The sequence below is a fragment of the Poeciliopsis prolifica genome, unplaced genomic scaffold (genome assembly GCF_027474105.1).
Source record: "Poeciliopsis prolifica strain line A6 unplaced genomic scaffold, Auburn_PproV2 SCAFFOLD008, whole genome shotgun sequence".
NCBI classification, from domain to species: Eukaryota; Metazoa; Chordata; class Actinopteri; order Cyprinodontiformes; family Poeciliidae; genus Poeciliopsis; species Poeciliopsis prolifica.
Window position 1 is genome coordinate 1,604,786 of NW_026562383.1, and position 25,209 is coordinate 1,629,994.

The following is a 25,209-nucleotide window of genomic DNA, read 5'->3' on the forward strand; positions in this document are numbered from 1 at the left end:
GCCAACAACGTACTTTATAATTGGATGGCGAAGCCATTCTGGGAGGTGATTGGTTGATGTGCAACAGCGTCCGCACAACGGTGCGTGTGTTGGGGTGAGTCGTTTTTCTTTCGCCGTCACATAGTTATACGCGGAAGTCAGGGAGGAGTGAAAGGTTTATTTTGAGGGAGCTTCCTCTGCCCGTACACCGGGCAGAGGAAGCGCAGACTGTGGCTCATTTGTTCAGCTTTGTGACGGAACCACAGCGCCACCATTACTGTTTACATACAATTACACGTTACTATGCTTGTCTGACACTGGGATTATCACTTGTAAAATCAGTTTCACTCACTATTATATTGCACATACATTGTAACTCATTATCTTATGTATACGAAAATGTATATTCTGCATGTTTTTATTTAAATTTTTTTGTTGTTACATTTTCATAAGCTTTGTTTTATATTCTCTATTTTATACCTAAACTTTACATTTCTGGTATCCAGTGTGGGCAGTAAAGTAAGAATTTTATTGTTCAGGGAAACGCATTTGTTACTGTGCATATGACAATTAAAGCATTTAAACTTTAGCACTAAACAAGCATCAATATCAGAAAAAAATCTACGGATTGGCAGAAAGGGTTTGGGGTTTTAATTACAAATGTGATCTTTTTAAGGAAAATTAACAACAACAAAATATTTAATACATTCAGTAAGCATTTTTGCAGCAACAACCCAAATATGTCAATCAGCCACATTGAGTTGCACCCATTGTTCTTTTCTCCAGGTGACAAATAGCTCACACCCAAGGAGAGGAGTCCAAATAAAAGTCTCTCATTCTGCCACTTTGCATTGATTAAACTCAAATGTTCAAACCGAAAAAATAAAATAAAATGTTTACATTTAGTTTCCGCCTGTCGATTTACAAATGACAAGATCATTTACAGTCATGGATTGTAATTTTATTAGAAAAATCATATACAGTTAATATCAGTGATAAAAAAAAAATCATGTTTCGCAAAACCGCTTGAAATACGAACTTTTATTTATCCCTAAACAAAACAAAACAAAACAGAAAAAGAACCTGCTTCACTAGTAACACGTCAACCAGTAAAAGAAAACAAGACAACGTTACAGGGACGTTCTTTGGCTTAAGAAACCTGTAGCAAGTCAATAATGGAAACATGTCGGCAGTAAATGCACTCACCGCGTCCCCGACAAAGAGACGTGCAAGTGTTGCTTAAATGAGAGCAGAGACATCTCTCAAAACAGACAACAGTTCTAACTAAAGGTTTTCTTCTTGCAAAGATGTACAGCAATTTCTTCAGTGAGGCGGATTCTTCTTTCAAACCCAATTTAAACAAGCAGTAAACATAAAAAACAATAAGCTTATATATGTGTAATAATGACAAAAAGCTAAGAGAAATCAACATGGCCAACAGAAATATGATCCATCGCAAAATCGGCTTAGTTACAACGGCTGGGCTATGTGAGTAAAGTTTGGTGGTATGTCCTGAGTGGGCTGCCCAAAATGTAACAAAATTTTTAAAAAAACAACAAAAAATACATTTTTGTCTATGGAAGAATATCTGTTCATTTATGCAACTTTAATTGCATAAGCAGCAGCAAATAAAGTTACAAACTGATTACATCACATTCCTAGCATCATGAATTTTTACTAGACCAAACTCAAGTCTGTTAAACTGAAGTCCTAATTTCAATCAGAACACTTTAAAAAGAAACGCACATTTTTATTCAGTAGGAAATATATAAAAATATTGAATAAAAAATACTGCCTTGTCTGAGCAGCTCTTGCTTGTTCAAATGAGACGATTTTCTAACAAAACACAGCGTGTGCAAGTAAAGAATCAACCGAAATCTCCGTCGGTAAACAAAAGACCTCTATAAAAATATGACATAATCATGTTTGTGGTATAGCTTTATATAAAATAAACATTTGCAGCAGCGCGTTCGGTCTCTGAGTTCCTCCTGATCTGCTCACAAATAATGGAAACCAGAGCTGGCATGAGACACCAAGAGGTACAAGATGGGAGAGAGAGAGGGCACAGTTGGAGAAGAAACAAAAACACTAAACATTTAAAACGAGTTCAAGGAAAAAATGTAATGTTACAATTAACGATGGTTGAATCAAAGAATGAAAATATAGAGATCTTTTCCCCTCTTTTACTACTTAAGTTGTTGTAGAACAAGCAAGTATAATTAGGGGAAGGAAAAAAAACACAATGCATGAAATATTAGTCAAAGCTTACATGTAGAGTGGAGAGAGGAATTATTTGCCCTTGAATAACTGCAGCAGGGAAGGAAAAAGTTCAGATCAAACTCCTCTGAAGGATCCAGTGATCCAGTTTCTCGGTGCTTCACTGTTGGAGAACATACCCTGTGTGTGCGTGTGTGTGTGTGGGTGTGTGTAGGTGTGTGTGTGTTTGTTTGCATGCATGGATGATAATCAGGGCATATAACCACCTAACGCTCTCAATACACACCGTCAGCTCTTTGTTAGAAGTGGTTGAGCCATCGAGCTACGAGGCAGTGACTCCTTCCCACTCCACCAGGTACTGCACCTTGCCGTCCATGGTGACCCGCCGGGCCAGGACTTTATATCTCTCCCCGCACGCCAGGCGCCCCGCCACCCCGAAGTAGTTGCTGATGGAGCTCTTGAGGTGGGAAAGCTGGGTGTTGGGGTCCATGCCGTGGACTATGTCTGTGGGGTGGAGCCCCGGCAGGGCGCCAAACGTCTCCGTGTCCGAGATGTTTGCGTCCGGGAGCCGAGGAGGAGGGGGCAGATCCGATCGGGGGGGCTTCGGGGTTCGCCGCGGCCGCCCGCGCTTTCGTTTTAAAGGTGGAGAGGCAAAAGGCATGTTGAAGGCGGCTGTTGCCGCCTTGTTGGAAGTGTACAGGCTGAAGGAACACAAGAGAAGAAAAATATGTTTTTTTAATTTGATGAGAAATCAGCAAAATCTACACTGAAAACTAGAACAATAAAAGTTTGGTTTAGAACCACTAGACTTTCTGAGGTTTATCCAGACACATAGGTTCTCTCTTTTCTTCTGTTATATGATCCTGAGAGTTTTATTTTCTGCCTCTCCATCTTTAGCTCTCAGTCTTCATGAGACGACATGATTTAAATGAAAACAAGTTGTCCAAGTTTTTTTCTCCGTCTCTTTTCTGTCCTGATGGAGTCAGAAAATCTGTATTTTCAGACTCCATTAAATGAAACACACGTTGGGACTGGTGTTACTAACTATCTGACTTAAAGGTAACTGGTTGTGCTTGAATTTATTTAGCGACATTAAAGTGAAGGACAAACGCAAATCACACTCGTCAGAGCTTGGATGCAAACCGTGCACCACTTCACTTTTTTTGTGCTACGCTTTGCTGGTCTATCACAGAAAACCCCATAAAATGAGAACATTTGTTTTATTGTTGTTTTGTGTGTTTGAGTCTCTGCCTGGAAGATCCCAGCTTAATAAAATGCCAACCTGGACTGCCTAGAAGTGACTGTTGAGGTAGTTTCTGAACTGCTGAGGGCATCAATGGATTCCACATCAGAAGACTGAGATAACAGCAGAGGCTTGCTACTTCTGGTGCTGCGGAGACAGAAAAACAATTGGAGGAAAAATGTGTGAAAAGCAGAGAAAAACTAAGATGCAATAGTGTTTTATGATCATTTTAACAAACAAGCGTTTCAATAATACCTGGTAATAAACCCTTCTTGAGACTTGGATTAAATTAAGTTAAATGATGCCACTTCCTTTCAACATTTCTTTAAATAAGAAATGCTATTAAAATCCCGCATGAAAGACTTTGTACACACCATAAATCATGAAAAAACATGGCATCCTACAATTACTTCCTGTCATTTTCTTCGTCTGATCACAGATCAGATGTCCAATTGCTAATCACATGATTTGTGTAATGTGAAACAAGAGTTTTCATTGCATAAAAAAACCCACCTCATTCCAGCAAAAAACTTAATAAACGCAAGTTCATTTTTTAAAAATGATTTCCGTTTTTCTTTAGCCCAAATTTAGTTCTGTGATTCCAATTATACGGTCAGAGGGAACGCAGCTAGTGCAGTGGACGACTTCAAGTCCCTCTCTTCTACGTTTCTTCAGTTTGTAAAGGCTGAATGTTTTGGTTAAGCTCCTGACAATGTGCAGCAGCTTTTCACACAAAAAGCCCAACAGTCATTCACTGAGCCGTAACAGGAACCTGGTATTTTTCAGTCAATCAGGCTTCACCTGAGGGACTGGTGGCCAATCTCAAATAGATGTCAATCTCAACACCAATTATCAAGTTATGAAACAGCTTCTCTTTCAATTTGGTCTTTGACTAGGCCGTTCTTCTTTTTAACCGATTCAAATATCCCCTTCAACTAACCTGCAGAAAACAGCCTCACGGCATGATGCTGTGTTGTTGTTTACGCACAGAACCTCGTTTCACACATGCAACAACGCCACTAAAGTGTCAGGTTTCAACACCAAAAAACACACAAACATTTCCCAAAAAAGAACAGAACAAGACAAGAAGTTGATCACTTACTTAACAGAGGTCAAATGATCCAGTGCAGGGGGGTCCGGCTTTCTGGTTTCCTGATAAAGTGGAGAGAAATTCATCAGCATCTACAGGAAGGAGTCACGTTTTCTTTGTACATGAACGTTTGAGCGAAAAATCATCTGTTGACTTCAGCAGAAAACACTAAACCAGATCAGGCTCATTACTGCATACATGATCTCAGAAACACACACACACCAGGGATGGCTCATTGGACCGTTGTGGTTTAGCCAGTGTCTCCAGACAGCGAGCTTCTTGCTTCCTCTTTTTCTTTTTTTTCTTCTTCTTCTTCTTTTCAATGCCATTGGTTAAAGCAACGGGGATCCTGCGGTGACAACACCAACATTTCAGATACAGTTATGACAGCTGTGCATAAATAAAGTCAGCATGACTGTTCAGGCATTAAGCATGAAACGGTGGAGGGACATAAAACAAAGAGCATTTTTATGATTTACACATTCTTGGATAAAAAAAAAGCAACTTGTTCAGTCAGGAATATATGTGCTGGCTGGTGTATGGAAGTATGAAGTTTAAAAAAATATTATATCTTCTCACAGTCTAAAAACTTCTTTTTATGATGCTAAAGAAAGCACCAGTGCAACCAGAGTTGTCTTTACATGCATGTAGCGCATTAACCTCCATCACCTGGCTATCTGTAAGCTGCAAAATTTTTCACTTTCCTACAAGAAAAAGAAATTCAAGTCCCTGCAAAAAGTTTCAATGTTGGGACGAAAGAAAAAAAAAAGCATTTTCCATCACTTAAGATCACCCAGCAAGTAACCTGTCCAATTAACCAGCTGCTTAAGCGAGTTATATATTCATATGGATGTCCATTTCTGTTATGAAAGAAAAACTACAAACTACCACAGGAAGTCATAATTTAGTTTTGAAGTCATAATTACGAGATTCAAAGTAAGAATTATGAGTTTTAAAGTCAGAATTATGAAATACAAAGTTATTTTGAGATAGAAAATCATTTGTGTGATTCAAAGTCATGATTATGATATACTGAAGCAAACTTCAAAGAAATAGAATGACTTTTCTCCTCATAATTATGACTTTAAAACTCAGAATTATTACTTTGTTGCGCTTTTATTTTGTCTCTCTTGGCAGAAATGGTCTTCCATATATTCATGTTGTAAATGTTGCAAAAAAAATAATGCATACAGGCGAACACACATACATATACACATACATGCACACACACACGCACACACACAAATATATGCACAAATTTAGTGGAAATTTTCATTTAAATTTCCATTAAAATTTTAATTTTACATTGGTCAAAGGATAAAAATCCAAATAATAAATATGAAAGAGAAAATATACATAATGGTAGAAAATGTTCAATTATTTTTTAGCAGAAGTGGAAGTAAGTGTTGCTTTTCTGTTTTACATAAAAGCACTTAAGACTGTTGAAGTTTGACCTAATTTTAGTGGGAGAATCAAGACACTGCGGCGTTTCCACTCGTGGTGAGAATCTCATACTTAAAAGTGTAATATATGAATGAAAGGTTTTCCATCTTACTTCATGTCAGAGAAGCTTTTGGCGGGCTTGCATCCTTTTATGGTGATCTCGTGGAAAGGCTCCCCCATCACTGTGTATGTGGGTTCAGTACAGTTGGGAGGAGCAGGCGGGAAAAAGATTCTTAGGCGAAACAAGTGCTTCTTCTTCTTCACCTCCTTCCCTGACATGAACCTGGAAAAGGCGGGAGAATCGAAGAAGGTAGAATGTGATTATTGTTGAACTGTAGAATCACGAGTTTGTGTTTTAAAGTTAAAAAGACGACTTACGTGTAGCTATTATCGTTCAAGGCTTCCAGAACTTTTTCATACCTCTCAGATCTTGGTGTGTTGGCCAGCTATGGATGACAGATGAAAGACAAATTTTGATTATTCTGTAAATATACAACTTATGCTCATGATTCCATCATTTAGAATAAACGTCCACATTCCCACTTATGACAGTATGTCTCTGACATACTCATTAAGTCCCTGCTGGACGCGCTACTGTTCTGACAGGCATTTGCATGATCTCGATTTATTTTTTTATTTGGATTTTTTTTCCTTTAAAATGTATTAGTTTTGTTTTTGTGAGGTCACCTTGTGCCCTGAAACCACGTTTTACATAAAATATAGAATTATTATTATTATAAATACTCATACTGTCACAAAAAAGAACGTTGCCATGGTTACTGCTTGTCAGACTACTAATTTACAGATGTATGTGAGGGTGGCGACAAAGCAGACCAGCAGCTGCGCTCTATTTCCCGCAAATTAGGATTTATAAAGGGAAGGTGCGCGGCCACGTCTATGTGCATGGCTTTAAGAATCTGATTTTTTATTTTTTTTGTGTTCCGCACTTTTCTAAATTTTTCCGTACGCCAAGTTTTAGTGTTGAAACTGCGCTCTTTTATACACGAGACCCCTGGTCTCAAAATACATTAAACAGATCACTCCACTTCAACACAATTTAGCTTATTTATATTCCGCCAACAGACAACGCATCTCGTTGCACTTTACAACAACAAATAAAGTGAAAAACGTGTTCTCAATGATGTGAAGTCAGAAAATAAAACAGGAGAACGAACAGACGCGTCTCCCTCTTCAGTTTTTCAGCTTCATGCGTCTCTTACCTTCCCCAGCTGCAGCAGCTCCCAGTTGTCATTAATGTAAGGCATTAGCTGCATCTGAGAATCAAAATACCTCTTCTTCTGAATCACACTCAGATTGTACAGGCACAGATGAACAATATCCTTCCTTCAATATTGGAGGAAAAAAAACATGTTAAGTATTGATTTTGATAAAAGGGCAATTTTCTCTACTACTAGTGTCATTTCAGGGATTTTTTTTAGCTATGAATGATGTGTGGAATTTCAATAGAAAAAGATTCCAAAGTAGAGGATGCTGTTATACCTCTGCTATGCCAGTAGTGGTAATACCATTAATACTGGTATTGTGTCGTAATACCGACACAACTAAACGTGTCTTTTCAGTCGACGTGGGGATGACGTTGACTGAAACTACACAAGGTGCTACAGTTGTTATGGAAAATCTTTAGCCCAACACTGCTTCAACCATGCTGTGGATCTTCTTTCTGAATTTTGATGCAGTTGTCCAAGTTGTCGCTTCATGCTAGCATAGTACGGGTCAACTTCTGACAGGAATCCTAAATGATCATGTAGATACAGATTTTCTTTTCTCCCCAAAAATATGGAAAATATAAAAAAAAAGAAAAAAAAAGAAGTGGCAAGCTCAGTGTAGTTCTTACAGAACACTGAAAATACCACGATGTGTGCATTTTATCACAGTCGAGAAAAAAAACAGCATTTTAAGGTATAAATCTATGACAGAATATGTAAAAACAACCTTAGTGTTAGATTCCAGTTTATCTACAGCCCAACATTCACTGACCAGTCAAGAGGCAGTCGGTCGAGGAACTCTGGTCCGCCGCTGCAGACTGAACAGACGAAGATGAAAAACCTGAATACGAGAAAACGCCACATCATTGAAGTGAACTGCACTGGATCGTTACAATCATCCAGCATCTTCAGTTTCCTTTCAAGAGGAAAGCATCACCTTAACATTTAGCCAATGATTTCTTTACATTCAATTTCACATTTCATATTTTACAATAATTTCTGCCTTCCTCAGAAATTATTCTAAAATGATATGGCACCTTATTACACAGCTCAAATTATTGTGTTTTGCAGTAAAATTCATTACTAACAAATATTAAGATATGAATAACTTAGTAAGATCTTTAAATCACAATATAACAAACAATCTAAACCATGTCACATACTTTAGACTTTAGTGTTAAGTGTTTGCACCTATCTCCATTGAGCAGTGGAGCTTGTAAGCAATGTAGACAATCCTCATGGAACCACTGCCGACACCTGTTACACTGCAGCATCTTCAGGTACCAGCTACAAACACACACACACACACACACACAATGCTGATAAATGAGACACAACATATGATTTGTGGGACATATTTGGCAAAAGTCTTTAGCATGTTTGCAGAGTGGCATGCACTACTCACTCCCCCGGTCCTCCACAGTAGCAGTAGCATTGCTGGATGTTTGTCTTGTGGCCCTGATCCCACACTAGTTCCTCTGGAGCATATGGGAAGGAGAGATGGAATTCCATATGCTGCTCCTGATGTTCTTGCTTTGGAAAGAGCTTAGCAGATGCCTCCTTCTTGAGAATGCTCCCCTTCTGCATGTTGAAAAATAAATAAATAAATCTAAACATAAATTCAAGTGCAAAATTAAAACCTTCAGAGAACACAGCACTACATATTTCTGGTTGGAAATACAATCTGGGGGTCATATTGGCCTACATTTGGTTAAAGAAATAAAAGGACTAAATCTCTGTGTAATCCATTGTTCTAAAATCCTACCTCAGAGAAAGAAGCCAGTTCACATTCTGAGCACAGCCACTTGTCATCAGAGTCGATCACGGCGGCATCAATGATGGGCGAGTGACACATCTGATGGTACCCTGGAGGACAAACACATTTACTGTCATGTAAATAACTCCATACGTCGGCCGAAATACTAACTACTGAAACACCATTCATTAATCACAGGCTTCTGCTGCCTCTTCTTGTTTCTCCACATGAATATGTTCAGATGTAGGCAAAAGCTGAAACCCTACCTTGACCACATTTGTCACAAATGACAATCTCATTGGGTTCCTCTGAGGTCTCATCCTGACATATGGAGCACACAATGTCGTCATCGTCATCAGTCTTGTCTTCTTCGTCCCCTGAGAAGGAAAGAAATGGTCAACATAAGGAAATGATTTGCAAAACGAAGAGCAAAAACAAACAAAGCACCACAGATATTTACTAATTAAGAAACTGTTGTAAAAATAATTCAATGAAGATTGTGACTGAACTCCCGACAACGAGGGAAGTTCTCTAGCTATCCCATGCTATGGCCCCCCATTTTCCTTTAACCACTTATTTTTGAGGAAATTTGGCTAAAGCATATTTACAGACTAAGGTCTTTTATGTTAAATGCAAAATGTATTTGTTTTGTACATTTTTTATTACTCTTAATATGCTGGGGGGATTTTTTGACTGAATGACATTTTTTGAGTCTGCATACTCCAGTTAATGACTAATCAATTACTATATTAATTGTGATCATTTCAGTGATCGATTAGTCATTTCTGCTTTAAAACAAAGAACAGTGTTTTCTCACTTATATTAACTTTCAATATTACATTTATTCACCATGATATCTGCAGCATTTTAAATATGATTTTGGTTTTCTTCCCATCATATTGTTGAAAAGGACTGACTGAAGCATAATTAAAAGCTTTAATCAAACAAGGTCAGAGCAGAAATATAAGTTTCTATATTGGATTTGTATAATATGATGTACTGCAGTGGGCAGATGTGTTTTCCAGGAACATAGTTCCACTTTATAGCACAATCAAGTAACTATGTTTTCTTCAGTTGTTATAAATTGTGATATCAAATATGGCTTAAAAGAAAATTGACTTTGTAATTTAACACCTTGGAACACATTTGAAAACTCGTGCTCTTTCTGAAACTCTGCGTTCAGGAAGTCATCACTCCTCTATTAACCCTTTAACATCGTTTTTACTGACGTTGCCCTGAGAAGTAGCTCCTATAATGAGTTCAAATGCACAGTACTTGCACCACGTATTTGCTAACTACTGCTGACTAGTCTGAAGGAGCTGAAAGGGAGAGTTGCAGGAGAGGTCTCCTCTGGGGAGGCAGCACTAAGTCCACCCAGGTGTTTTACAAACGTTAATGGTTGCCACTGAAGATTAAAGGATTTCTCAAACATGCATGACAGAATTAACGCAACAATCCGGTGAACAGGGTTGCAGAGTTTAGAGCAAATTAGGTCACCATTTCTAATAGCCTTTGCTCCAGTTTTTGCTTCTAAAATGCATCATAAACAGGCTCACACACACCATCAGGCAAGAACATCGTTTCAACTGCTGAGTCATGACAGAAGAGGACAGACTTAAGTTTCTCTGCTTATCTTTCCTGAGAGGATTTTTCTTTCTCATTAAGAGAGATTACTGCTACAGCACTGATACAGCCGACCGTTAACTGTAAGGAAAGAGAGGAACTAAAGACATCTGATAATATATATTACAGAGGGCGACGCTACAAATCTTTTAAAATTAGCAGATATTGAAAAATGTTACTTTTTTGTATTCTGTTTTGTGAAATAAAGATTCAGAGTCTTCTTCAAGGTTTCATCTACTGCTTGGAAAACAGTAATTACATTCAAATACAACATCAGGATCTGATAACATTGGTGGTCAACTTCTGAGTTCATCAGCAGAACAGTAGGCTCTTTTCATTTCATATTTCTGTTGATCCTTTGGCAGCAGAGGGAACCAAAAGATTGGAGGCTTTTTCTACAGTCACTGCAGTGGCCAGATGTGTTTTCCAGGAACATAGTCCCATTTTATAGCACAATCAAGTAACTATGTTTTCTACAGTTGTTATAAATTGTTATATCAAATATGGCTTAAAAGAAAATTGACTTTGTAATTTAACAACTTGGAATACATTTGAAAACTCGTGCTCTTTCTGAAACTCTGCGTTCAGGAAGTCATCACTCCTCTATTAACCCTTTAACATCGTTTTTACTGACGTTGCCCTGAGAAGTAGAATTAGTAGAATTAAAGCAACAATCCAGTGACGTTTAAGATGAGGGAACAACATTATAACATGATGTAAAGCTTCAAAAAAGTTAATTTTAAATAATTCTGTCCCTCCAATATCCGTCTTTGTGTTTCGTTTTAATTTTCTGCAAGCCAACACTACTTTAAAGACACAGAAATGAATGAACCAAAATGCAGACGCTGAAACCGGGAGAGTTCACCTGTTTGAATATCGCTCCAAAGAACCCAAGACTTCGATCTGTCCTCAAAAACCACAAAGCAACGCTGCTTGTCCCGATCTATCTGGAAAAAGAAAAAAAAAAAGACAAAGAAAAAGAGAGATTAGCACCTTTCTGGCAGACACAAGAAGAAAAAGACAACAAAATCTTGTTTTTTTTTGTAAGACATTTCAAGCACCACCATCATCACACCAACCTTTGTGACTGTCCCCAAATAAAACAAGCCATCAGACCACCGAGCCAATACGTCCTGCCCCTCTGTAAACCTGGCAGACATGTCGTCCTCCCCATACTCCTCCCTAGCAGAGAGGCCGCAGGGTGACAGGGACACGTTCTGCTGCTGCTGCTGCTCAGGGTGAGCTCTGTGATGGAGAGAAGGATGATCCACAACCCCCAAGTCTCTGAAAACAGGAAGCGAAACACAATAGAGGACATGCGCACACATATACACTGGGAGTATATGTATACTCCCAGTGAGTATAGGTAAACTCACTGGGATTCATTCTAAACCATATAGAAGTGCTGAAAGGGGTTATGTCACTGTAAATGCAAGTACACAAGATTTATTTGCAACAAGCTGAAAATAGGCAATGCAGTCATCAGCACTGCAAAGGTGCCCAAAATGTGGAAGCAGGTTGGTTTGTGGACAAATACGAGGTCCTGAGAATATGTTGTGGGATTTTGAACATAAAAGGCTGCATTGTTTTGTCCCAAAGCTTACAAAACAAAGAGGAAAGCCAAGTCTTCCTTCAGTGAGCATATGCAACTGGTGATTAGGATCATAATTAGTGCTAATTGCCAATTAAATATATGCGTGGGCGCTGAGTATAAGATAACTGAGAGCAAAATTAAAATTTTACATTTTCCTTTAACCACTTATTTTTAATCTGTTTGACTACAAATATGTGTTTTGTGGTTTTATGTTCTGCTTCAGTGATTTCTGTTTTTAAAGGGCAGATTTCCTTTCTTGAGCCGCTTCTCTTCAGTCCTTTGTCTCTATAACGACGGAACAAAAAAAAAGCAACCAGCAGAGAGTATAAAAGGCAAATCCAGCACTTCTTCTGCATTACGGAAAACGCGATGTTTTTCAAATGGAAATCCAGGTGATGTTGATAGTCCGAACAGCCGACATGCAAAGCGGTTCCCCAGGCCAGGTCACTGACCGTCGGACCCACACCCCCCCTTTAGCAGCGAGAGGAAAACATGACAACAATACCTCATTCGGTCACCTCCGCTGTTCCAAATGCCTCGCGAGACGAAAAAGCTGAAAAGGCGCGAGGCTGTTTTCCCGCTGCTGCCGTGGCGTATACGTATATCTAGTGCGTGCCCAGACAATCCACAGCGCTCGAGCCTGCCTTAGAAAATAACAAACGGTTCATTTTCCCCCAGCACGTTCGCCATTTTGGTTTCCCGCTGATGAACGGGGAGTGCATTGTGGGAAGCGTTGCTGCTGGTGGGCTGCTGCCCGCACCATTTTCAAACATTTGAAATTGTAGGCAGGGCGCCTATGAAACCCTGCGTATCCGCCTCTGAAGCAAGAGTGACATCGACTTTATCTTTACAACTTCAAGTTTTATTGCTTAATTATAATAATGTAGAAATACTAACAATTTATGAGATTTTTTTTATGTGTCAACTTATATTCTCAAATAGAATATTTAATTAGGAGAACCGAATATTCTCCTAATTAGCTCGTGTATTTTTCGGCTACTTTTGGCATTAACAGCTCAGGGGACTGACATTTGTTTTAAGCTTGTTATCATGACCGGAAGTTGCACTTGGATCAGGTTTCCTCTGGGGCTTTTCAGGAACCTTAAAGGGCGTTTCTGCTCCAAAGTGGATGATTTTATCCCTAAGCCGTTTGATTGCTCACAGTGGAATATGACTCTCCCATTTATCAAATATATTTCTGTAATCTTTAGTCATAACCAGAACAACATTCTGGTTATAAAAGTAAGTCAGTTTATTTGTAAATGTTTTTGACCGATACTTCAGTAGCTCACCCTCAGAGTCATGACCCCGAGCAGCAGAAGTAAACGTGGTGTCATCCCATAAATGTTTCAGGATGACATGGCAGAGACGCAGTTATTCAATTGTTTGTTTGAAACAATTAAATAACCATCCCTAGAGGAAGGCTGGAAACTGCAACAGAGTTATTTCAGGGTGTGAAGGAGGCAATTCATCTAAAGCCAGTCAAACCTGGGCATATAGGATATTTCTCGTTTCATAAATTATGGATAATTAATTTCGTTTTATATCTATATATTAAACATTTTGTCATAATGTTTGAATTGACTGCTATTTTAATCCCTATTGCCACTTAAAAGATATTAAAAATAATTCTATTAGACTTTCTGATAAATATTAATTATTGCAGTCACATAACCACATTTCCTTAACATACAATATAGAACATCAAAATATTTGCTTAAAATTGTCATTTGTCTAAACCGCTATAAGTCATCCCATTGGAAATTAATGTACTATAAAAGACGATGTATTTCTTGCATTTAAAAAGTCAAGTATGACAATTACAAAACTGTAAAAATTCAAAATGACCAAATGGCCAGATTCTCAATAGAATTCTTCTGTGAACTGAGTCTTTTTCCCCTTCACTGTTTCCTCCCTTTGCATTTTTCATTGTTCTGTAGCCAACTTTTTCTGGTTCGAAAAGGTCATCTGCTACAGCTAGGGGACATCTCCTACCAACCATTCCTCTTTTGTATACCTTCTCTTCGCTTGTATTACTCAGATAAATATTTGTCCAAAAGCTCATTTGTTTTTACTGATTCACCCATTGTCACTTCCTGATTTTAATACCGATCTGATTTTACCCAACAAAGAAAAAGCCAAGAGAATTACACCTTGAAACTCAGCCGTTCAGACAGCAGACCATGCTTTTTAATGGAATACCAGCAGTGATTGTAGAAAATTCAGGAGACTGAACTGACATTTATATAGAAACCTTTACAGGAATTGAGGGAAATGAGTTGGCAGACAATCAAACTGAATTATTGGTGCCATTAAGCGAATTAAGAAAATGTGTAATTAAGTAAAAGATAGATGCAAAGGAGAGATGCAAAAAAACAGAAGGGAGAACGTGTAGATGGGTTTAAGCTTTCTATTGGGAAGCAGATAAAAGAAAAACAAAGGATTTTCACAGTAGAAACTGAACCCAGGTGCTTTGTGCTGCGTAATGGATGCATGGCTTCCAAAACTGTGTACGAGGCACTGCAGCCCCCACCTTCACTATTGATGCAAATACAGCTGGCAGTTCTTTGGAATAGTCTCAACCTCTTCTGCACACTTAGAAACAAACAATTTGACCCTTTCTTCATCACAAAGTAGCTCAAACTCAGACTGGATGGAGAGCATCTGTGGACAGAAATGATCAAGTTGTGCCACAGATTTTCAATTATATTTAGGTCTGAACTTAACGCAGACATTTATTTGTGAGGGTGACATGTCCTGGTGTGCTTTGTTCATTTTCTGCCACACAAGCTATTCAAACCTAAGATAGCATCTCAGTGCTAAACATCCTGAGCGCTAATGTCAGCCATGAATGATCAGGGCTTCCTGAAACACTGGAAAACTGAACGGGTATCTTAGCACTTTGCACCAATCTGATGGCTAAATAGCCTAATAACAGCCTAAACCATAAATGCTAGGAAAATATTTAGCAAGCAACCTCAATATTTAGCTTCTAATTTGAAAGCTAAATATTTAGTTTGCAAGCTAAATATTCCGCTGATGAATTAAGTATATAGTTTGGAACCCTGATATTTATAAATGTATGACTAAAATGGTGAAAATATGACTTTTTCCCCTGTATGACAAGCTAAACAAATGTGTTACTTATTTCTTTTGCTTTGTAACTTTAAAAAGGCTTTTATTATGAAATATTCAGCGGAAATAGTTCCTTTTGCGTTTGTGAACTTGATCTTGTAATACTTTGATAGTTTGGTGGAACCGCCGCTGGAATAAACAATGTATGGTGAGGAGGTTGGGGTCCAGAGGGGGCTTTTAATAACACATCACCGCCATGTTTTACCCCCAAAACTCACCACATGTTTGATTGGGAAGGAAAACATTTTGCGCCTGCGCTCTGAGCCGTACGTCTTTTTTTTTTTTTCAGCTTGAGATATGCTGGTTCTTCTTGAAAATCAGCAGCAGCTGCTTCAAAGCGCAGAGCGACGGCGACGGAAGAATATCGCTGCGATTCATGCGGACCAGATGAACCCGGACCGGACCGGGCCGTCCCGTCTGGAATCAGACACTATGCTCCTCGTGCCTTTTCTCGCCTGACGTAGAAGCGCTCTGCTGGTCGCCTTCAGACGAACTGAGATGGTCCATTTCAGCGATGGCTAAGGGTCTTCTTCCACGAGCCTGGGTGAAAAAGTCTTTCTATTTCCAGGTAGGAACTCTGTTGTGGAAAACAAAAAAAAATCTGCTGCGAGGAAATGGATTGTGGGGGGAAAAAAGAAGAAGAAAGAAGAAGAAGTGATCGTGTTTTGCGTGTCGCTGTCACATCTGTGCGGTTGACAGCTGGCAGTCTGCGTCCTCCTGCTTTGACTCCCTACGCCGCCAGGGAATTACCTGATGAATGTGAATGGCTTGCATTCCCAGTTACTGACAGCCTGGTCTCCACAGGCCTAACCAGGGAGAATGGAAATGAGCAATTGGCACCTTATTGCAAACATAGAGCAGACATCTGGGGACTCTAGATAGTTAGGAGCACTGTCTAGTGGCAAATATTGCACATGTACACTCACACAGCTGGATAATGAAGTTTGGATTTCCACCAGGATTGCACATAAAACACAGTTATTTACGTTAACAACAAAAACAAAAAATAGCTGAAAAAATATGGTTCAAGAGGCCCAATAATCCAGGTGATCAGCTGGAGTGAGTAAATATTGATGACTGATGAGTTCAGCTGTAGATGTTTGGGTCAGAATTTGACTTAAAATTCACATTTAAATGCAGTAACTTATTCGACAGGGACAATGCATATGAATTAAAATTTTTGTACATGTGTCAGAAATGGCCAGATGGCTATTTATCATCCTAGAGATTTAAAAACAAACATAAAAATAACCTTGTTATACAAAACAAGGTTAGAATGGCTTAGCTATACCGATTTCTTCAGACTGAATAAATTCAATTCATACAAAACAGTTAATGTTGACAAAGGAAACTACAATACAATTGTATAATAAGTCACAAACTATTTTTAAGGAGAAATGTGCAACATAAGACAGATAACACTGTACAGGTATTAAAATGACATGCAGTTAACTAACCATGCAAAAACAGAAATATGCCAATAACAGCAGGAATGTTTAATAAAAATTAGGAAACTGCAAATAACACTTAACAGCTGGAAGGAAGGCAGGATCTCCTGTAATGCTCTTTTGTGCAGCTGTGATGCAGCAGCATGTCTCAAGGCCCCCAACAGCTTCATGCATCAAATCTGTTGTCTAACAGTGATGCTATTTCAGACTTGGATTGATTCTTCTTACCAACCAAAGCAGCATTTTTTTTTTTTTACCAAACTGAAGGCTTAAATCAAATTCGTAAATGGACAGCATTATGTAAAATTGACTTTTTTGAATTTTACATCATGAAATAGCAAGTAAGAATGTTATGTACTACACCACCACTTATATTTTATATATTACTTTTTGTGATCGTCTAATTTTATGGTTGATGATGTTATGGAAAGTAAAAGTATGGAAAAGGCGCCAAAAAATAAATGAATAAAAATGAAATATCAAGGAAGGTACCGGTTCTGTAGGAAACATTGTTGAGGACTGCCAGGAATGTAATTGCCAATATTTTCTGGAATGTTCTCACACGCTGCTCACTATTGTCAGCAGCTGTAGAGAAAACATTGAATAGAGTTGAAGTGAATTTGACAGAATGCAAATCAACAGGAAAAACTACCAATGGTTGTACTGAGAAGAACTCTGATAAGCCGCCTTGTGTGATGTCTGCAGACATGGAGGCTTGTTTTGGGGATTGAACAGTCTTGATTAAGCAATGATTTACAGCAAAATAACAAATGCAAAATCTTTGCTGCACAGGCTACCATCTCCATTAATGTGAGTTTTAACTTCATGCCAAGCTTCCCTTCTTGCATACCAGTAATGAAATGGGATGTTAAATCCACCCAGCAGTATCCTTCTAAGGCAGTAACAATCAGTAACCCAGCTCAACAAATGATTCACTTTGCAACATTTGATCCTGTGCTCACTGAGCAGATCTCTTAGCAACAGTTTCCCCAGCAGTTTGCACAAACAGTTTGTTTTATCTATGAAACCATCTTTGTACACAGGAAAAATGTCCAAAGGTCCCAGGCAGTTTGGGCTCATTGGCTCAGTGTGCTGTTGAGAGATGATAACGTCTGTTACCGGTGTGCTTTGACGTGTTAAATGCCACACAGAGGCTCCTATGAAGTGACTTAGAGTCACAGTTAGACTGTTATCAGACCAGCTTGATCCATGTTGACTCGCTTGTTGGCATGTTGTCTGGCTTGGCTTTTTTTTGGTGTGTGTTTTCTTTTTCTGCTCATTGTGCATTTTCGTCTATATAACACTCAAAACTTGCTGATGGCTGTTAAGGGTACTGGCCAGAAAGCTTTAAATGGACCAGATCAAAGGTCAGCTCTTAGCTGCAACTTGACAGCGATACTTTTTACAGTTTAGAATCCCATTTTGGGCATTAAATATGGCACAGTATCAGTGTTGTAGTTAGACAACAGTGGCTACTTTATTGTCACATATCCATACTGAAGCCAGGTACGGATCTTGAGGTCGCCACAGTAGCAGAGAGGCAGTGCCGGCGAGTGAGAAGGGAAGTACTCACTAGTGTCAGCGTTTGGGACTAGCATGTCTGGGCTGACCACCCACTGGATTTTTTTGTTTTTTCTACTGTCCATTAGCACAGATAAGCTAGCGATAGCCCTGATATGCTGGTGTTAGCCTTAGATAGGTTAGCAAGTAGCATATTTTGGCTGCTCATCTTTTCTTTAAATAAAACTTCATCAAGGAAAATGGTTGGACTGCAATATCTAGAAGAACATGCATTAGACGTGTCTAGCAGAGTTTATTGTACACCAAGCAGATACAGGCTGTTATACAGAACTGAGGTTAGCTTCTGAATGAAGCTTCAAATTTGGCAGGTAGCTAAAAGTCGCTCAGTTAGCATTGCTTCCCTTTCATTAATCAGATCAGTAGCTGGTTTCAGACTGCTTGATCGACAAGCTGGATCTGCATTAGTCTGAATTATGGCACTGATACCATTCCGTATTTAGGTAGCTGGATGGCTTATTTAAGGAGTTTATGAGAAACAGTTTCTAATTTGAGATCCCTACTCAAGTTCTAAGAATCCTGCTTGGTAGGTCATACGGCCGGTCGGTTCCAGAGAAAACATTAAACCAGGCTTTAGCCTGCAGGCTGCAATAACTACGAGAGGTCGATGCTTGAAGAAGGTAAACTAAACGTTGGCAGGTGGCAAACCTAATTCATTCAGCCATGCATGATTTATTACACGCTGACCCCTGAACTCTCTGGCTGTTGGTTGTTCATGAAGAGGAGACAATTGGACCTCAGGAATCTGCTGCTTGGGTTTCACTTCTTTATTTCAAAAGGTTTCACCAAATTGATCACTCAACCAACTCAGCATGTCAGGGTATGACTCTTCTGCTGCAGCTTTTTTTTTCTCCACTCTTACCCTTTTGTCTCAGTAATTTTTTTTCTTAGACTTTCTGCACAGACTAGAGTAATGCTTGTCTAAGCAGTTCCATCTGACAATGAAGAGTACCGCTTGTGCTTCCTGTTCTTTCTCCAGGCTCCCTCTGTCTGTGTGTTCATCTCTTTGGGGAAGACATTGTTTGAAAGCTAAACGGTTCACCAAAGGGCAAATCTGTCAAGCTTTAAAAGTGATACTTTGGTTGTTTTTTTTTAAGTGGGACTATCGGGACTAATAATGAGGAGTCAGCATCTCAGTTGCAGTAGATGGCAGTCAGGATGATCTCTATTCAGAGAAGAGACGCTGGGATCATTTAAGTGCACATTTCTGTGGTGTTGAGCCTCTTCAGGCTTTCTCCGTGTCAGAACGCTTACAGGGCAACTGTCAGACACAGAGACGGAGAGGCTCTCGGTGAGAGCCACTCCTCAGTAACTCCTCAGTAAATATGTTTAGAATCACAACTAAACTAAACGTGTAGTCAAAAAAAATCATGCCGACATAAAAAGCTGTCTTGTGAAATTTGGCAAAGTGTAGAATGATTTCGTTTTTCTTTCTGTTTTTACAACAGCTTCTAGTTTTTTTTTCTTTTGGTTGTTAATTGGAATATTTTAGATTCACCTATAGCTGCAAGCTACTCCTGGCTGATGGTTTCCACTCCATGATAATCATATTATCTCACATCACGTATTTGGACTATTGAAATGGGCAGTCAGCAGGGGTTTTTGAGGGGGTCTCAAGTATTCGCAGAGTACAGTGCTTGTGATTCTCCAGAACCACCACCAAGTGGATAATGATAGTCCTCAGAATATGTTGAGTAATTGTGCTAAATCTACAGCTGGAATAAAACAAGTATTTCTATCTGAAGGCGTCTACCAACTCACTCCTTATGAGTCAATATACTTTGTCTTGTGCTATAAATCTTTTTTTAAGCTGCAGGTTTAAGCTCTTTGACCCGAAAACCACAAAAACTTAGTTGAAAATACAATGACTTCATTGATGAACGTTTCATCATCTTGTTCAGAAAAGTTGGGGTTCTTGTCTGTTGGTTTTTGGTTGTCTATGCAAAATTTTCTCATATTACTCCAACATCATGTCATCAATGCACTCAAGCATACATTCCATGTTAATACAGTCATGGGAGAAAGAGAGTGGCTCACCACTCTGAGTTTTGGACTTTTTCTGGGTCACTGGCACATCTGAAATCTTCCTTCAGTCATTCTGTTGTAGATTTGCTGCTGTTTCTGGAATCATTAACATGCTGATGACCCACTTTAAGCCCAGCTTTAGCTGACTGACCGATGGCCTCTGGAAGAATTAAATTCACAACACTGCTTTGGTCTCGACTTCATTCAGAGGCTTCTGACTCAAACAGGTTGTGCTGCGATAGTAAGAGGCTCTCTGTTGTCAGCCCTTTCCAAACAAGCTGTTTTTTTTCTTCTGTCGTTTTCTAATTGGACTGACATGATACGCATATGGACCAATCAGATGATTGATGTAGTTGATTATTATGTGAAAAGGAGCATTCTTAAACTTTTTTCTGCATTTAATAGGGAGCCAAAAAAGGGAAATAAAAATAGATCAAATATGATGTCTTTTATTTTTATCTGGAAGTGAGTAAACTCCCAGAGAACTGAAAGTTCAACTAGACCAGTGCGCTCTGGTCGGATCAAACAAAGATTGAGATTTTCTGTAATTCTCACTTCTTGTGAGTTTGTTGTGAAATCCAGGATAGAGAGGTGGAGGCGCAACCACACCCACTGTGGTGGTGTAGGCCTTAGATCAAAAGGCCTTGGAGAATATTGTTGCATCAAGAACATCACCTGGAGATCTGAGATAATTGGGTCTTACTGGTGGGTACTGACAGACAGAATGGGGTAAATGACACAGAATGAAATCTCAGACAGAAACAACTTCTTTATACCACAGTTCAATGTCTCCAAAAACAGAACAGAATTGCTGCAAATATAAAGTCCGTCATAACAAACAACGGACCCCAGCATGTCCTGTTTACATACTACAGTGATGAGAGCAAATACGAGACAAAAAAAAATAAAAGCGTAGAATCGGCCTCTGGTTCTGTGCAGCTGCAGACTGTGTTTTGTTGGAATGTTCTAGAACAAAATGAGAGACAAGCCATGCTGCCAAAATACACAACATAAGCCGTTCCTGCCATGCGATCAAAGGGAGAATTAAAACGACTTGATCCTCTCAGGAGTGGTTACTGGACTTGGGTTGAAAACCGGCGGCAGCTTTGTCTGATTACTTGTGTATTGTGTCTGATCCGAGCTGTTGACCTATTTTTGTTCTTTTCACTCTTCAACTCTTACTTAAACTTACTTATAATTTAATATTTTCATGAAGCAGTGCTCAGTCATCCAGTTGGACGGATGACGGGCAATTCAGTTTTATGCTACATTTGAAAAATTAGACATTTTCAAACTTGCTGTACTTCCTCGCGAGCTTTCAGATTTAAAGGTTGGTTCCTTTTTGCTTTGTAGAGTTACTTATTGATGTATTTCTATTGGCATAGAGTAAGAAGAGTACTCACTCAAAAAAATAACACATCAAGTAATCTTTAGGAATTTTATCTAGACGCTAAATCCAAACTGCTTCCCCCTGCTGGTTACATAGAAGTATTGCAGTTTGCCTTTATTTTATAAAGAATTGTGAGCCTTCAGTTTCTTCTGCTGGGAGTGAACCTTCAGATGCCAGCTGATCTGGCTAGCTGCTGCAGTCAGCAGCTTTAATGGAGGGTGAATTCCTCTTTTGTGTTGTCAGCCATAGTTCTGTTTTTCTGCCCCACCTCGCCCTGACCTTTGTCGCTTTGGAATTTACTTTACGGGTTGCAATAACATTAACAGTAGGATCTCTGTTGAGACGGACAGAGTAAAGACGTGATAACTGCATCTTGTGACTCCGGCAGGAATTAATTTAGTCCAACTATCTGTGAACAGGACAGGAAAAAAAGTATCTCACTCAATATAAAGTTTAGATGAAGAAAAAAAGGCATCTCCTGCAGAGAGGAAAGTCATGCTGCCTTCGCGAGTAACCCATGATTTGGTCAGGGTGGGTTGTGTGTCAATGTGAAATGTGACTGGATTTCTAGACTACATGTAAATGTTTCATAATGAAACAAGAGCAAAACAGCTATAAACTGCTATATATTTATTACCTAATTGTTTGTCTGCTCTCAAACTATGATTCCGTGTCTCTGGTTCTTCTCTCCAGGCTCGGATCTCCTTTGTGCGGGTGAAGTACCTGTTCCTCACCTGGCTCACCGTCCTGGTTGGCAGCTGGGTTCTCTATGTCCAGTACTCGGCTTACACAGAGCTGTGCAGAGGGCATGAGTGCAAGAACGCCATCGTAAGTGAAACTCCTGAGAATAAAGCAGTGAAATGAAAATAACACAAAGTCACAATAATGACTGTTATAAGTACTTTTCAATGTAAGCCTTTAAATTTTATTATGCAATAAAGATTTTCTGCCTAAACAAACTGGATAATCTTTATTTATTTACCAGAAAATTGTGCTTAAATAAAGAAGCAGTGGCTGAAAAAAATGACACCTTTAGTGTTTCTATGTGAAGTAAATTCCATCCATCCATTTTCTTTACACCCTTGTCCCCAATGGGGTCAGGAGGGGTGTGAAGTAAATTAGAAGTAATTACAGATTAACCAGTAAAGTACTATATAATATATGTGTACATGGAACAGCTACAGAGATCTGTATATATCTGTAACATACAGATATATACAGTGCTAACATGAAGATATATCTCCATGTTGGTCAGAAGTAAAGTTGTCAGGCCTGAAGGCAGGTGTGATAAACAAGGCGTTACAACAATCAAATCTACTGAAAATGAAAACTCGTCATTTTTTTTATTATGTTATTTTTTTAAATCATGTGCTGCATTCTGTTGATATATTTCAGAAGATTTTAGGTCTATGAAGTGAGTTCATGTGCTTGTAAAAGTAGTAACCGTGATCTTCCTCTGTAGCTTTTAAGTTTGTGCACTTTTTTTCATTGCTTAGCATAATGTCTGATCTCTGCCTTTGCATTTTTTGTTATTATGAACAGATTTACTTTGTACCTGTAAGGGACTGTGATTATATGGAGAGATCTGTGTTGTCAGTGTCGGTATGGGGCGAGATGTTGTAGAACTCGATTGCTCCTCTAGCATGTACAAGTATGTCTTTATTAAAAGTATGCTGGGATTGGGATCTTGAGGACCCCCAAAATCTATTTCTGTTTGCTCAAATTCATGAACACAACACACTAAATGGTCCAACTCTGCAAGGTAAGCATAAGACAAAGCCTAAACATGGCTTGTTTTGAAGGATTGCCAGATAAACACTGTGCTCTTTAACGCCTTGCAATGAAATGCAGCTTGATTCTCATCTCCATTCTAGTGTTCTGTCTGGGATTTCTCCCACTGAATTTAATTTCTCTGGATCCGTTTCATTCCAGTCAATCAGCAAACAGGAGTTGTGAACAATGACACTGATTTTCTTTGCTGTTTTAGAATTATAGTCTTCCTATCTAGGGTTGCTTCCAGCAAGCAATCATTTTTCCATAGCTGAGAGTCCAAACCCTATGTTCTGAGAGAACCAGAATTCTCTAAGATTCACCATTTTCTTTTCCAAGTGTGATAAATACAAGAGGGGAATCATCGATGGCTCTGCCTGCAGCAGTCTGTGTGAAAAAGAAACGCTCTACATGGGCAGGTGTCTGTCTACACTACCAAACAACCAGGTAGGAGATGCTATGATTGCTTCTTAAACTGCTATTCACTATCATTCAGTATAGTAAGTGGTGTTTGACTGACCTTCTGCTTTTTTTCCCCAGGTGTACACAGGAAGCTGGGGGGACCACAGCGGGATCATCCGCTGCAAACTGGGGGAGGTGGGTCACTATGAGCTGGGCGAGGAGCCAGAGCCACGAAGAGAAACTCCAGTGTTCGATAAGCCTAACAGAGGAACCTCTGTTGAGAAGTTCAAAGAGATGCTCTTCAACCATCTCAAGGTGGAGGAGCATCCTCCTGACTGATTCAAGTTTGCACAGAACTAAATCCTCGATGGATGAAAACCTTACATGTCTTCCCTTCTCTACCAGTCCAAGCTTGGGGAGCATGCGGACCTTCCCAGTCTTGTCAGCCAGATCCTCACCATAGCTGATGGCAACAGAGATGGACGAGTGTCACTCCCAGAGGCTCGTTCAACGTGGGCCCTTCTGCAAATGGATGAGGTATCTCACATGGTAGTTTAAATGTTCTAGCTTATGGATGAAGAATGACCTTATTGTGGTCCTTCAATAAGATTAATCAGGTTTGTCTTCAAATTGAAACAAAAAGCCTCAGTTTTGCTATTTAATTCTGGTTGAATGGTTGGGAAATCTTTTTATCAGAAATGGTGGAACTCCTTTCATTTCTCAGAAAATTCCCACTATTTGGGGGGGTCATTGATGTTGGGGTCAGTTGGGGTCAATGACGTTGGGGTCAATGACGTTGGGGTCATTGATGTTAGGGTCAGTTGGGGTCAATGACGTTGGGGTCAATGACGTTGGGGTCAGTGACGTTGGGGTCAGTGACGTTGGGGTCAGTGACGCTGGGGTCAGTGACGTTGGGGTCAGTGACGTTGGGGTCAGTGACGTTGGGGTCAGTGACGTTGGGGTCAGTGACGTTGGGGTCAGTGACGTTGGGGTCAGTGACGTTGGGGTCAGTGACGTTGGGGTCATTGACGTTGGGGTCAATGACGCTGGGGTCAGTGACGTTGGGGTCAGTGACGCTGGGGTCAGTGACGTTGGGGTCATTGAGGATTCTTGATGTTTCTCTACTAATGTTGTTGCAAAATTTGTGCTGCTGCATGTTTGCAGTGTCCAAATGCTCAACTGTGACCATGTTTCAACCATCTAGTTGTTGATTTGAGTTGAAGGAGAATTTGGAAGTATTCCACCTCATCCATTATTCTCTTTGGTTTGTGCAGTACACCTGTACTTCTG

At 39.4% G+C, this 25,209-nt stretch overlaps 2 protein-coding genes across 4 annotated transcripts in view; one reads left to right on the forward strand and one right to left on the reverse strand.

Annotated features, from left to right (window-relative positions):
* Nucleotides 1-74: 74 nt before the first annotated feature.
* dipk1aa (divergent protein kinase domain 1Aa) overlaps nucleotides 75-25,209 on the forward strand; it is a 29,835-nt gene continuing 4,700 nt past the window's right edge. The window contains exons 1-6 of one of the 3 annotated variants that reach the window (XM_055033028.1): nucleotides 75-94; nucleotides 15,596-15,874; nucleotides 22,441-22,575; nucleotides 23,857-23,964; nucleotides 24,058-24,234; nucleotides 24,325-24,456. In XM_055033028.1, the coding sequence (XP_054889003.1) occupies nucleotides 15,821-15,874; nucleotides 22,441-22,575; nucleotides 23,857-23,964; nucleotides 24,058-24,234; nucleotides 24,325-24,456 (606 nt within the window). In that variant the 5' untranslated portion in view covers nucleotides 75-94; nucleotides 15,596-15,820. Of the gene's footprint in view, nucleotides 95-12,378; nucleotides 12,564-15,448; nucleotides 15,875-22,440; nucleotides 22,576-23,856; nucleotides 23,965-24,057; nucleotides 24,235-24,324; nucleotides 24,457-25,209 lie in introns of those variants that run through there. The other 2 variants (XM_055033027.1, XM_055033029.1) reach the window with 2 other exon arrangements.
* On the reverse strand, nucleotides 919-12,894 carry mtf2 (metal response element binding transcription factor 2). Its single transcript, XM_055033026.1, has 15 exons — nucleotides 12,677-12,894; nucleotides 11,657-11,861; nucleotides 11,443-11,524; nucleotides 9,221-9,331; nucleotides 8,964-9,064; nucleotides 8,604-8,779; nucleotides 8,390-8,485; nucleotides 7,971-8,039; nucleotides 7,193-7,316; nucleotides 6,351-6,418; nucleotides 6,085-6,255; nucleotides 4,752-4,878; nucleotides 4,542-4,591; nucleotides 3,479-3,586; nucleotides 919-2,897 (listed from the first exon to the last, which is right to left on the reverse strand). Exons 1-15 carry the CDS (start codon nucleotides 12,679-12,681, stop codon nucleotides 2,519-2,521), a joined length of 1,872 nt encoding a protein of 623 aa, XP_054889001.1. The 5' UTR covers nucleotides 12,682-12,894; the 3' UTR covers nucleotides 919-2,518.

What these genes read in the sequence shown, in the direction of transcription:
- mtf2 (XM_055033026.1), bottom strand. An exon ending in TTGAACGATAATAGCTACAC is followed by an intron (nt 6,256 to 6,350) that starts GTAAGTCGTCTT and finishes CGCCTTTTCCAG; the next exon opens with GTTCATGTCAGGGAAGGAGG. An exon ending in GATCATTTGACCTCTGTTAA is followed by an intron (nt 3,587 to 4,541) that starts GTAAGTGATCAA and finishes CTGTCTCCGCAG; the next exon opens with CACCAGAAGTAGCAAGCCTC.